This window comes from Cydia pomonella, chromosome 18 (assembly GCF_033807575.1).
Source record: "Cydia pomonella isolate Wapato2018A chromosome 18, ilCydPomo1, whole genome shotgun sequence".
NCBI classification, from domain to species: domain Eukaryota; kingdom Metazoa; phylum Arthropoda; class Insecta; order Lepidoptera; family Tortricidae; genus Cydia; species Cydia pomonella.
Genome location: NC_084720.1, coordinates 5,353,020 through 5,366,376, shown reverse-complemented (window position 1 = coordinate 5,366,376; position 13,357 = coordinate 5,353,020). Strand labels below are relative to the sequence as shown.

At 36.9% G+C, this 13,357-nt stretch overlaps 1 protein-coding gene across 1 annotated transcript in view; it reads left to right on the top strand.

Moving 5' to 3' along the window:
- LOC133527838 (cartilage oligomeric matrix protein-like) overlaps positions 1-13,357 on the top strand; it is a 45,542-nt gene that overhangs the window by 22,140 nt on the left and 10,045 nt on the right. Inside the window, exons 3-6 of the mRNA XM_061865027.1 lie at positions 8,515-8,682; positions 9,084-9,280; positions 9,613-9,850; positions 10,606-10,776. Of these exons, the coding sequence (XP_061721011.1) occupies positions 8,515-8,682; positions 9,084-9,280; positions 9,613-9,850; positions 10,606-10,776 (774 nt within the window). The remainder of the gene's footprint in view (positions 1-8,514; positions 8,683-9,083; positions 9,281-9,612; positions 9,851-10,605; positions 10,777-13,357) is intronic.

The following is a 13,357-nucleotide window of genomic DNA, read 5'->3' as shown; positions in this document are numbered from 1 at the left end:
ATGTATGGGTATGTTGAAAAAAAAAATTTTTTTTTAATTTCATGACGTATTAAAAAAAACTACTTACTAGATCTCGTTCAAACCAATTTTCGGTGGAAGTTTACATGGCAATGTATATCATATATTTTTTTTAATTTTTCATTCTGTTATTTTAGAAGTTACGGGGGGGGGGGGGGGACACACATTTTACCACTTTGGAAGTGTCTCTCGCGCAAACTATTCATTTTAGAAAAAAATGATATTAGAAACCTCAATATCATTTTTGAAGACCAATCCATAGATACCCCACACGTATGGGTTTGATGAAAAAGATTTTTTGAGTTTTAGTTCTAAGTATGGGGAACCCCCAAAATTTATTGTTTTTTTTTCTATTTTTGTGTGAAAATCTTAATGCGGTTCATAGAATACATCCACTTACTAAGTTTGAACAGTACAGCTCTTATAGTTTCGGAAAAAAGTGGCTGTGACAGAATCGGACAGACAGACGGACATGACGAATCTATAAGGGTTCCGTTTTTTGCCATTTGGCTACGGAACCCTAAAAAGTTGAGTGCTATTGCATGGCTTTCTAGCTGTAGATTATAAATAACATGTGTAAAATTAAAAACTTAATTTCACCCCATACAAAAAGCTCCACTCTGTCACATTGTTGGGGACAAAAGACCCTACTAGCCCTTGACCCAACTAGCCAACTACCTAATAATATATTAAAGCCCGACCAGAAATATATGATCATTGTCAAGAGGGCGCTGTTATTCTCATGTATAGGGTGACAGTTCAGTTTAGTATGAAAAATTTAGTTCCAATGAAATTCCGCAATATGGCGCGTAATCATATATTTCTGGTCAAGCTTTAAAATGGAAGGAGCTCCCTGTTGGTAAAAAAACGAACGCGCGATTACGTGTATCTGAAAATAGTATCATTATGTGTAACCGTAATGCACCCAAGCGATGACCTAACAGGGAATTAAGACATTATTAGCACGTCGAGGTGCGGAGAACTAATTGGATTGGTTAATTCGAAAACAACCAATGTCAATACAGGTTTCTAAGTGGCCGTGGTTCTTGTATTGATGTAAATATTATGTAGTGTGGAGGAATTGTTAAGTTAGTATCTAACTTACTGGTGTTTATATGTATATCTGGTGATGGCCTCATGTGAGTGTATCACTACACAATGTACCTATTGTCTACAATCGAATGTGTCAATCGACACAGTTTAAACTTATCCCTTGGAGTGGGCAGGCCATCGACTTCCGACCGATTACGTCATTTAAATTTGAAATTTGATTAATTGAAATAAACTCAAAATTCCAACAACTCAAAAATGACATATGCCACTTGAACAGATAACACTAGGTACTAACCTGATATCCTTATTATGGAAATGTCTATTTGCGAATATCCGGGTGTAAATGTACATATAAGTCATACTGAGTAACTTTTACTATGGGATTAACCCCGAAATCGCGAAAAAAATTGACTCCTATATTCTGACCATTAATTATGATATTAATGATATTATTGGCAAATGTGCCGTGTTGCGTAGACACCAAAACTGATCGTTTGGGGTTCCGGATATCGAGTGGTAACAGCTGCATATGAACGAAGCCGTAATAAACTACGTTTACCGACCTCTACAATATGTAGGGGAGAAATTGCATGAGAGGAAGGGTCAGGTTTTGGACACCCATTTAAATTTTTGGAAGTTTCTAAACGAATATAGCATTGATTTTTATTTTTGTTTGTGTAAACGGTCAACAACAGAAACTCGTGCTGAATTGGTTTAGTAAATTAATAAAAGCCCGGCTAAGTGCGAGACGGACTCATGCCCTAAGGGCTCCTTACATTACAATTTATTTTTCTTTTATTTCAAAAATCAACTTACTTGGTAGGTAAAAACATATTTAGTATTCTAACCGATTTTAAAGAAAAGAGAAGGTTATAAGTTCGACCGTATTTTTTTGTATATTTATTGCCTCGGAACTCCATCATTTGTACACCGAATTGTAAAATTATTATTTTGTTGAAAAGTTCCAAGTTGGTCTCTCGTGGTGGTGTTTGCAGTGATGTTGATGCATTTAAGATTTGGCTTGGCACCGACTTCAAATATAGCAGTTTCTAGTGCATAGGGATAATATTTTATTTTACCTATCATTTTGAAGTCATTTTTTCTTTTATCTGCATTATTTTAATCAAAGTTCTATCACTCCTTTCATGTCGCCTGCGCCTTTGCTCCCTAATGACAGTTCCTTCAAGCCTCTTTTCGTTGGGCTTCAGTAAAAAAAAAATAAGAAATATGTTTTTACGTATTTATTTTGTAATGTAATTACGTATCATTATCGACTTGGTTACATTAACTCTCAATTACTAACAATGTACTCCTACAAAACATTCCGTAGATGCATATCAACTGTTAGTAAGGTATGACGTTACCATCAGAATCATAACGTGCCTAAAGCTGTCTCCTTATAAAGCGAGAATCGGCACGAAAGGAAAAGCGTGGGCAAGCTTTACCAAATACAGCGCTGCATGCAGTCTCCAACTCATTTGAATATTATATTAGGTAGAATAAATTAAAATTCTCGTGCTTGGACGAATAAAGTAGTGTATTTGGAGTTGAAAGCAGATGTTACAGAGTAGCAGGGACCCCGCGATTCGCTTAGTGCCGTATAGTCTTCTACCTAAAACTAGTTGTTATTAGGTAGATTATATTGAAGTGAAAAATATGCTCAAATGTATATTATATGAGGGCGGGCTTACAGCGAAAATCGAAATTGCGTTATCTGTCTTTATAGCGCAAATATGATATGCAAGAATGATAGAGAGGTGGATAACGAAATATCGATTTTCGATTTTTACGACGGGCCTTCTGAATCTGGTTCGAATTTAAACGTCATGCTCTCCAGCAACCCCACATTGCGTTTTGGCATTTTTTTACTATAAGTATGATTTAGTACACAATAGGGTTGTTTCCATCTACAAATCTTAGGGCAGAATTGTATCCCAATAAATTCTTTTGGATTATAAGAACATGTTAAACTACTTTGAGGGGACCTGTAATGACCATATTTTTGTAAATATTGAATTTAAAATATCTTTTGGCACACGTCACGTGACCAAACTCGAAACGTCTTTGAAGATTCTGATGACGTCACAACTCTCGGATTGACACTGTTGACAATTAGGCGATAAACAACAAATAATAAATGTCAGTTGACAGTTCGTATCTTCTACGTGCGTATGTACTTATGTGTCAAACCGTAAACTGTGACGTCACACAATTTTCAAAGAGCGTTTTGGGCGCGAAAGCATCTGTCAAAATATATTTTGTTAATTTAACATATTTAAAACCGTTTTTAGTATAAAAGTTGAATTTTAGGGCAACTTTTAGCTTATATAGAACGTAATACAAGCGTTTCAAAAAATTGGAAACAACCCTATTGGTACTGAATTTGTACTTACCTGAAAAAAATTGTACCTCTATAGTTTGGGAGTACAAGCCAAATGAAGTTGGGGTTGCTGTAGAACATTACATCTCTCCAACCACCCCTACTGAATATGAAGACCAATTTGTTTACTCCGATATATCTGGTAGAGACTATAATGTCAATATATTACAATAACACACTAAATGAAACAACAAATAATAGAAGAGGTCAAATTTACCTACTTTCTGTAATATTTGGTACAGATAGTTAAATAAGTATTTGGCAAAAAATAAATTTTTGGTACAAGCTTTTATCGCTGACTGTAATTTTTTTCCACAGGCAACTAATACTCATCGAGACAATTCTAAAAACCCCAAACACAATTAGGTTGCGTTGTTTTAACACAGAGTTCCTATGGCTACCTCCTGTCTCCACCATCAGAGCAGCTTGATGGTACCATAATATTGCATTGTCACCCGACTTACATATGTATGCAAACTTTTAGCTTCGTCGGAAACAGGGAAGTGCGACAAGTTTAATTTGCAAGATTTGTCCCATAGATACTAACACGGCAAGTTAAATTAAAAAATAAAAGCTTGTAAAAACGCGAATACTTATCCAATTGTAGGTATTTATTTTTATAAACGCAAAGATATAATACGAAAGAAAGATAGAAGCAAGAACAAGATAATTAGGTCGATTCCCCACAACTTATTAGCATCAGGATTTGTTGAGGACGTTCTCTAGGGGCACGTCGCGACCGCTATTTGTGATCACTGACTCAGCGCGGCTTTGTTGCTTTATTCCGTTTTGCTGTTATATCATAATGCTCTTATAAACGGGACTTCAATCGATTGGAAAGTCTTATTGTATGGAAATATTTATTTAAATATATTAATTTTATCTTGACACCTGTATAGGGACCGTGCGCGTTGGAGAGTCTGCCATCTTGTGGCCTGAATCGGAACTATAAACATGCACATGTACACGTCACGTGTTTTCTTGTGCATAGTAGGTTCTGCCATCTTGCGGGCTACATCGGAACAAAAAACATCACATTTACTCCTCGCGCCAAAAATCTGACGGCTCCTGTGCTGCCTCCTACAGTTCATGCACGCTCCCTATCCTTATCACGACTGCCTTAGCAGTGTCAAACTGTCATATTCGTTAACATCTGCGTAACTTAATTTCTATAGATCTCGCTCGCACAATAGCAAATAATGGTAATTATAAATATTAAAAATAGTAGATTATTGCAGAGGCCGGGACAGGGCAAATCGTGGATGAGTTTCGATTTCCGATGAAGACGAATCCACGAATTGCTGTTCCTGCCGAGGCATATAATTATAGTGCTTTTCTCGAAACATGCAAGGAAGTCAGGTAAAATAATCATAATTTAAGTATCAATCAGCATTCAAATCGAACCTTCACATCAAAAACGTCAAAAATAATTTCCCTCTTTAATTATTTTTTTAAAGTTAAAGGTACAACATGGGTACAACTATTCTGCCATTCAGTACCATATTCAATATTCGCTCATTCAATATAATTGTGCAATATAAGCTGCATTTGCACGCATGAGATCCCTAAAAAAAATATAAAAGTTATATAGTCTTTGATTTTATTAAGCAGTATTCGCACAATCATATACGGTGGTCTTACACGACTCTATCCTATAGCTTGAAATAATGCTGACCGCGTCGTGTAAGATCATATCATGATATGAAAATTGATTATGATGTTCAGAGAACAAGAGAGTGTGTAGTTCATTTTGGACACATGACTCGCTTAATCAGTTCTGCCGCTGGCTATTAGTAACGGTATTTAAGGTTCCTTGTAACACTGGTAATGAGAAAAATCGACCTACAAAAAATCAGGCATCTTCATTTTATAGTGTTGTTTTATGGGACATTTTGTACAAGCCAGGAGGATAGGTTACGATTAAGGATACTTCGGGTTCTGGCCAAAATCTACCATGTTTAACCTACTGATATGATTAGGATTATCCTGTAGGTATCTCCAGTATAGTTCTCTGTTTTAATATTGGACTTGATCCTCCTCTGACCAGTTTATCCACCAGCTGATCCTTTAAAATAAAAGTTAACAGTACCGCACGTATTTGCTCTCGGATCCCGTAAGTTGCAATTAAATGTGCGCGTACTGCGCGTAACGGTGTGCGCAAAAACTCGCGCCTCCTTCTATGGTCTTCCTGGTGGGACATGTGATGTTGACGCACCACGGCGCTAACTTGTCAATACGGCATATCTGAAAGGCCCAGTTATCTTGGAATGCTATAGATAGTCGGATTCAACTTCAACTTCAACATTTATTCAGCATATAGGCCACAAGGGCACTTTTATACGTCAACATGGAATTTACATACAAGCAAAAACAAGCACATCAATAATTATAAAATACAACTCATTGAAAATATGTATTAATGAAAACTAAAGTATTATTGATTAAAGAAGAAATAAGTAAAATATTATTATTACTTAGATATGTATACCTAAAGTCTCTAATGGTCGAATTATAAAAAAAAACTAAAATAATAGCAATAAAAAACACAAACGGATGCAAAAAAAACTAAAATTATTTAGAGGTGTAAATATGTCTAAATGTCAGAACTAAATGATTTTTATCAAATTATCCTTAGAGATGTATAGTCTCTAAGAGTCAAAATTCTGTAGAATTAAAACATTCATTAGGATAAAAGAAACATACGAGAACCGAATGAGGTGTCTCACTGTAATTATACTCAAAAATAAAGTTGGCTTAAACAGACCAGTCTCCGCAAACAGCACCCGTTCACGAGTATGACGCGTATCTCAGCCATCAGATGGAGGGTGAGCAATCCCCGCGTAGCTAATCTATCGAAATGCAACTGTCAGTATCGCACTAATATGGAAGACTGATATAGAGACAAAAAAGCGTATCATTGTCGTAGCGATGGCGATTGTCACCTTGGCTAGGCTGGCAGACCGCGTAGCCAACGTGCCAATCGTTAGTCATCTCTCTCTATCACTCTTCCATATTAGTGTGACAGTGACAGTTGCGTTTAGTTCGAGAGTTAATGATTGGCACGTTGGTTTCGCGGGTAGGTGGCGCAGCTGAAATGCCAATCGTTTGCGCCGTAGCGAACGAAACAGTAATGTATCTCTATCACTCTTCTATGTAAGTGCGACAGAGAGACATTGACGTTTCGTCCGCTACGGCGCAAACGGTTGGCATCTTGGCGAGGCCCTCAGGCTTGGCTAGGTCCTATCTAAGATGACAATCGTCCATCGACAAACTCCGACAGATGAGAAAAAATGTATCGGGTTGACAGATGTAACGAAAAGGCATGTGACTATTTCTATACGTTATTTATGGCGTTTTCTATTCACAATTGTCATTGGTACAGTTTAGCCCTAAAGGAGCCCACTGATTACCAGTTCGCCGGACGATATCGGCCTGTCAGTTATTCACAAAAGCTGACATTCGCGAATAACCTCTTCGCAGGCTCGTTCATACTTACAACACACATTTTAACCAGGTGGATATTTTTGGCTGCAGTACTGGTGTATATAAAAAACTTCTAATAGATGTACTTAGAGACAATAACTAAATGTAACATCTACTGATATGAAGCGAAAAAAATAGTTACTATTCAATATAAACGTAACACTGCATGCACTGTTAACTGTTAAGCGTTAAAGATTATTTTATCTTCTTCATGAATTTATCAATGTCAATGCCTCCCGGAGCCTTAAGCTCCAGTGTTGTAAATCTTCTAAAAAAAATGTTCCGAATAATCTAACTAATTGTACCTAATTAATAAGTAGTGAACGGTGTTGGTCACACATATTGTTAACATTGTTTAAAATACTTTATATTTAAGCCTTTTGACGACCGGTTTGGCCTAGTGGGTAGTGACCCTGCCTACGAAGCTGATGGTCCCGGGTTCAAATCCTGGTAAGGGCATGTATTTGTGTGATGAGCATGGATATTTGTTCCTGAGTCATGGGTGTTTTCTATGTATTTAAGTATTTATAAATATTTATATATTATATATATCGTTGTCTAAGTACCCTCAACACAAGCCTTATTGAGCTTACTGTGGGACTTAGTCAATTTGTGTAATAAAATAATGTCCTATAATATTTATTTATTTATTTAAGCCTTTCTTGTAGTGACTCTTTGTTTACCTAAATAAATTTAAAAAAAAAAATACTGACAGGCCGATATTGTCAGGCGAACTGGTAATCATTGCTCACCGATTTAAACCTAGGTAATTCGTTAAACGAATACATTTCTTTAGAACTCAAACTTACCAGTTAGAGTTTAGATATATACATATTTTGAAATTTGAATATGTACCTAGACTGAATGTTTTAAGGGTTAAAGGTTAAATAAAGTAACAAGATTTTTTAATTCAGAGTGTTACCAATGACGAAAGTTCGGCTAGTTATTTATAAATAGTAAGTAAGTAAATATTCTTTATTGCACCACAAAGAAGACAAATTAAAAAAAAAACAGAACTAAACAAGCAACTAACTAAAGCAAGATTTGGCGTTTATGTAGAAAAAACGTTTATACCTAAGTCGCAAAGAACGTAATTTAGCAAGAACATTATCTTTTCGGTTCAATGGGTTAAATATACATTCTAAGACAATTTATGAAAATGCCACTTATCTTTCGAGAAGTCGAGACGCTCTGCTCGCTTTGCACTCAGAATTGATAGGTGTACTATTTATTATTATAGATAAATAAGATCCCATAAAATAAAGTGTCGACCTTGAGCATAAGAGCCCTGGGGTCTTAACCCACACTGGCAATTGTTAACGCTCCGCAACGTTGAGTAGTCATCTCCCTCTATCACTCTCCTATATTAGTGGGACAGTGATAGTTGCGTTTCGTTCGCTACGGAGCGTAAACGATTGGCATGATGGCTCGGCTCAAAAAGTCATAGTAAAAAAAACAGACAGTTCCCCCTCCCCCCCTCCTAGAGAACATCTCCTCTGGGCTTGGCTATCGGCCATTGATTGTCATCAATTACATAGACGTCAGTTTTTAGTTGCTTATGAGCCTATTTCGTATTCCAGAGGCCACAAACAACGCGATCGCTGCAGCGCTCTCAGCACAGAGCGGTGGAGAAGTAGCCATCGTCCTCCGACCACATGCCAAAGGAACCAGGAGGGCAGACTTACTGCACGTGAAGGGCGAGGACGATGATTCCGTCTCGCTTTATTATAACAGGAAGAGCCATAAGGGTGAGTGAGACGATTATTGTCAATTTTGATCCATAATTATAGGAAAGTAGGTAAAGGTGAAGGAGACTGAATCATGATAACGATTCCTAAGGTTGATAGTGAGGTTACAACCACACTCCAGTCTTATGACCTAGCTGCTTGCTTTGGAGCTGCCTTCTCATGTAAATAAAAATAAAAGAACGAGGCGATCAATCTCTCTCGCTCATTTATTAGCACTTACTAGAGCTATTAGAAACAATGATGATATTGTTAGATATAAGGTACCTACCTTATTAATGAGATTACTAGGAAGAGGGATAAACATCTTAGCCGTACTTGAAATTTCTACTGTCGATTAATAAAGACTTGATGATGGTAGATAATATTCGTATTTTGATCTCAATATTTTCTTTATATTTCAGTTTCACTAGAGAGCCTATATGGTGGTCACCTGAAGTCGGTGTCCTGGCTTCTAGGCTCAGATACCAAGAGCGTCCTGACTCTTGTAGTTTCTCCCAATCAAGTGAAGCTCCTCGTGGGATGCAAACCTCTGCATAATCACGCGCTGCCTGGAAGATACGATCTCTTGACGCTGCTTGCTAATGATAAGTGTAGATTGGTGAGTATTATTTAGTCCTCCTCGGAATGCCCTCCTGCATGGTGATCGACTGAGTTGGTGGCTCAAATACCATAGGTATTTTGACTAATGTATGACGTCATTATACTCAGATACTTGCAGACGAAATTGTCAAGAAGGTGGAGTCTATTAACAGAGTACCATACTATCCGGTCATCACACAGAGACCGTCTTTACTCATATGTTGCTTTTCTTCAGTTCCATCTGTGGGTTGTCTATAGTCTAATCTTGCAAGTTTTTGATCCACTGGTTTCCTAGAACTTTAATTATTCATTTTGTTGGCGTTTAACTTGTCCGTCCGTTTCAATTTATAGTACCACGAAGAAAACGCCCCAGTAGAAATCTACGGCAACGAACGCGCAGCCCTTGACGCGCTCAATTGCAATCCCGACAACCCGCTCGTCAGCGTCGACAACTCGGACATGGTGGACGTGCGACACTTGGACGACATGCAGGGCGACGACTACCGAGCCAACGCCATCGACAACGGCGTGCTGCCCACCCCGGGACCGCCCAGGGGGGACATACCGTCTACTGATATTGATTGCGATGGTAAGATATTAAGTTTACTAGATCAAGGAAAAGATACAAGAATGTACGCGAGACAAATTTAAATCGGGAATAATGTAAGTAATTATAGATAGGTATGGAAATGAAATACATACCGTCGGGGTTAGTGCAATACCGCGCAACTAACAAAGTCGAAAGAGTTCGAAATTCAAACAATGTACAAGGTAATTGGACCTTACTGCATTTGTTAGTTACGCGGTATTGCACTATCCCCGACGATACTACGTTGATCTAAGTACATTAGAAAAGAACAAGCAAATGCTTATGGTAAGACATTTAACTTAAGTCGAATTAGGAGATCCACAGGAGGAACGGGGTTGTCTGAATAGCTTAGAAAGAAAATTAAACAATCAGTATTAGCTACAAAAGCAAATCAGCAACAGGTTTCGTCACTTAGTTACAGGTTGTAAACAAACCAATGATGAAATCCACAATAGGCTTTCGTCATCCTTATCCACTAATTAAAGTTAAAGGATCGTCCCGAATTGTATCTGGCACAAATGTCTTCATTACCTACATTAGCTGCACTGAATGGCCAATGTTATTTCGTTAGATACAGTCACGGAATGTGAAGATTTGTCACATTTGACCCTTAATGCCGTTAATGCCATGATATAGAATCGAAAAGTGACAAACCTTAAAATTCACTGACTAAATTTTGGACCGAGGGTTTATCTATCCTTCAACTGCCATCCTAAATGCCTCACTACTCATAAATACTTTCATATTTTTTTCAGATCGTGTATTGCGTCAGCTAGAAATTCTCTCCCAGACCGTAAATAAGCTACGCAACGAGATCGCAGACCAGAAGGGTACCATCGACAGCCTGAACAGACAGCTGCGGGAGTGCTGCCATCGCCAACCCACACCGACGGTTGAGCGCTGCACTGAATCGTCTTGCTTCCGCGGTTAATACATTCTTCATTGTTTTCATTAAGGATTCTTCTTCTTCTTTCTTTTATTATGAAGATGGTCATGCTCTTTTATGTCTGCAGTACCAATACCATTATAGTTTTCTTACATTCAGGGTTCTGTGCAACTGCACAGAATTGTACCTAAACGTCATTGTAGTCACTTAAAATTTGCTTGTACGAAAAAAAATCACGACAGCGACGACAGCTGTTGCCGTTGCAATACACGTTAATCTGTTCTTTTCATCGTGTGTGTTGCAACATGTTATTAGTGTGGTTAGATGAAGTTTAGACGCAATATAAAATAAAAAGAATGACCTTACCTATAGGTTGAAACCTTATCATTATTCCAGCAACATGGAGATATAATTACTCGTATTGTAGGTATATGCTCTATTGAATTGATAATTTTTGGATGTTTTTGGTGGTGTTTTGTATTCGTGCTCATTAATTATCTAATGCCTATCAAATGCGCAAAAAAGGATCAAAATTAGCGCATGTGTAGGAATATTTACCCGGTAGCGAGTGCTTAAAACAGTAAAGGTGATTGAAATGCCTGAATGTGTATTGTCCTGAATGAAAAATTATAGCAATCTCTTAAATATATAAATAGAAATGCCGATGTCTATCAAAGTTAAAAGCAAGATTCCAGAAAGTTAGATATATAAAATTTTATCTTGCCCCTCTTCTTGCTTTGCCGTAGTAGGGTAATAAAAGATCAACGATTTACGTGTTACACAATAGCTCCGAGTATTTCTTTAAACGAAGGCTCCATTCCTAGTAATCTTACCTAGAACTATATTTGTACTTAACTTTTTTATTTTTTGTATGAATCATTGTGTTTTTTTTTAGTTTGTTTATCTAGTTCTTATTTCAAATGTATCTTCTGCAGTGATCTTCAGGATTACAGTCGGCTAATAAAAATGTTGAGCACTTTTAAGTGATTTTTCAAAGAAAACTTCAAATATTACATAGTGTTCTTTGTTCAATATAATAGTGTTCTTAGGTCTGCTCCACATTTTATGGGCCCCCTGTACCAAGGATACGAAGGTAATCAAGCAACTTAATGTTTGTGTGGGTGTTATTAAACAATTCGCTTATCACAACGCGTTTTATTTCACCTCTACAGATTCTGCCTACAGAGTTACTATTGCCCACGTAAAATTGTTACGAATAAACGTGAAGTTGCTTGATTAGCCTGAGTTCATGAATATGTATGGTCACAAATATAGTGGGACCGGTAACTCCGTAGGCAAATTTGAATTTGTCCTTTCAAATTGCGATTTTAAATTGTTTTGGACGCGCTTGATTGAGTGAGAGATGGTTAATGATTATTAACCGAGGAAAGGTTATTATTAACAACCAAAACCTAGTACTATTTAGTTGGCTATATCTTAAAGCCTATTAACAGATTTTCTACGATGAAATTATTTACTATATTATCCTTTTTTTTAGAACATTTTGCCAAAAACCAAATTTAAACCTTTTTTGATAAATTATTTAACCCTTTAGTGGGTAACGGCAAGATATTTGCCGTCAGACAACTCAGAGATTTTTTCTCAATGAACGCGTTGTTATTTAATATATCGCATTGGAAGATATACTCGTACCAATATACCTACAAAGAAAGGAGATCTGATAAAAGTTATTCCATCTGTTGTAAAATATTAATTCTTTGGTTTACATAATTTGATATTGCCTACATTTGAACAAAAATATCTGTGAATTAAATTGGTTATGGTTGATTTTGTTGATAATCATAATTCTCATATTTCAAACGTTAAATTAATGCAATAAAATATTAAAATAACGTATTTTATCCAAAGGGGTATTTAAAATTCCTTACAAAGTTTCAGTCACACTATAAAAATGGTGAACTTTATCACATTCATTGACCGATAATGGCAAACATATTGCCGTCTTGTAACTTGGAAAATACAAATAAAAAAATAACCTAGATCGTACGTGCTTGCAAAATTATGAATTACCTAATGCTTAAAAAAATGGTTAAAGGGTTAAGGTAAACGTTCCAGCTCTATTTACAAGTTTAATGTTGACGTGTACTGACACAGTGACGAGCACTTGGACGCCTACCTTAATGGACGAAGCCAGATTCGAACAGGCGTCTCCAATTGTACTCTATGCCCCAGGGGTATCTGGCTTTTCATACGTTTTGTATGAAATTACGTTTGCAATATCACGTCCGTGTGATTTAGAGGTAAGTTTTATGATCGTGGTTTAAGTATAACGAGCAAAATAAATCACCGTGATGAAGTTATTATGAGACCATAAACTGTGAGCCATGGAAGTTCACCAAATAGGTAGGTATGGAACAAGTGTATTTGGTAGTCCTCTACCTACTACTATAGTGTTTTTTTCTTGCACGGTTATAACAAAGAAGTCAAATGGGCATTCTATATATATGAAAGCTCTCTTTGCCATAAAGAATGGCTAACGTTAGAACGGTCCGGGTCTGGACTGAGTCAACACTTCGTTTTCTATATAACGAAACTATATTGTGATCACCAAATTCACCAATCATCCGTAATAGAAAACGAAATGTCGGATGCCTCGGCAC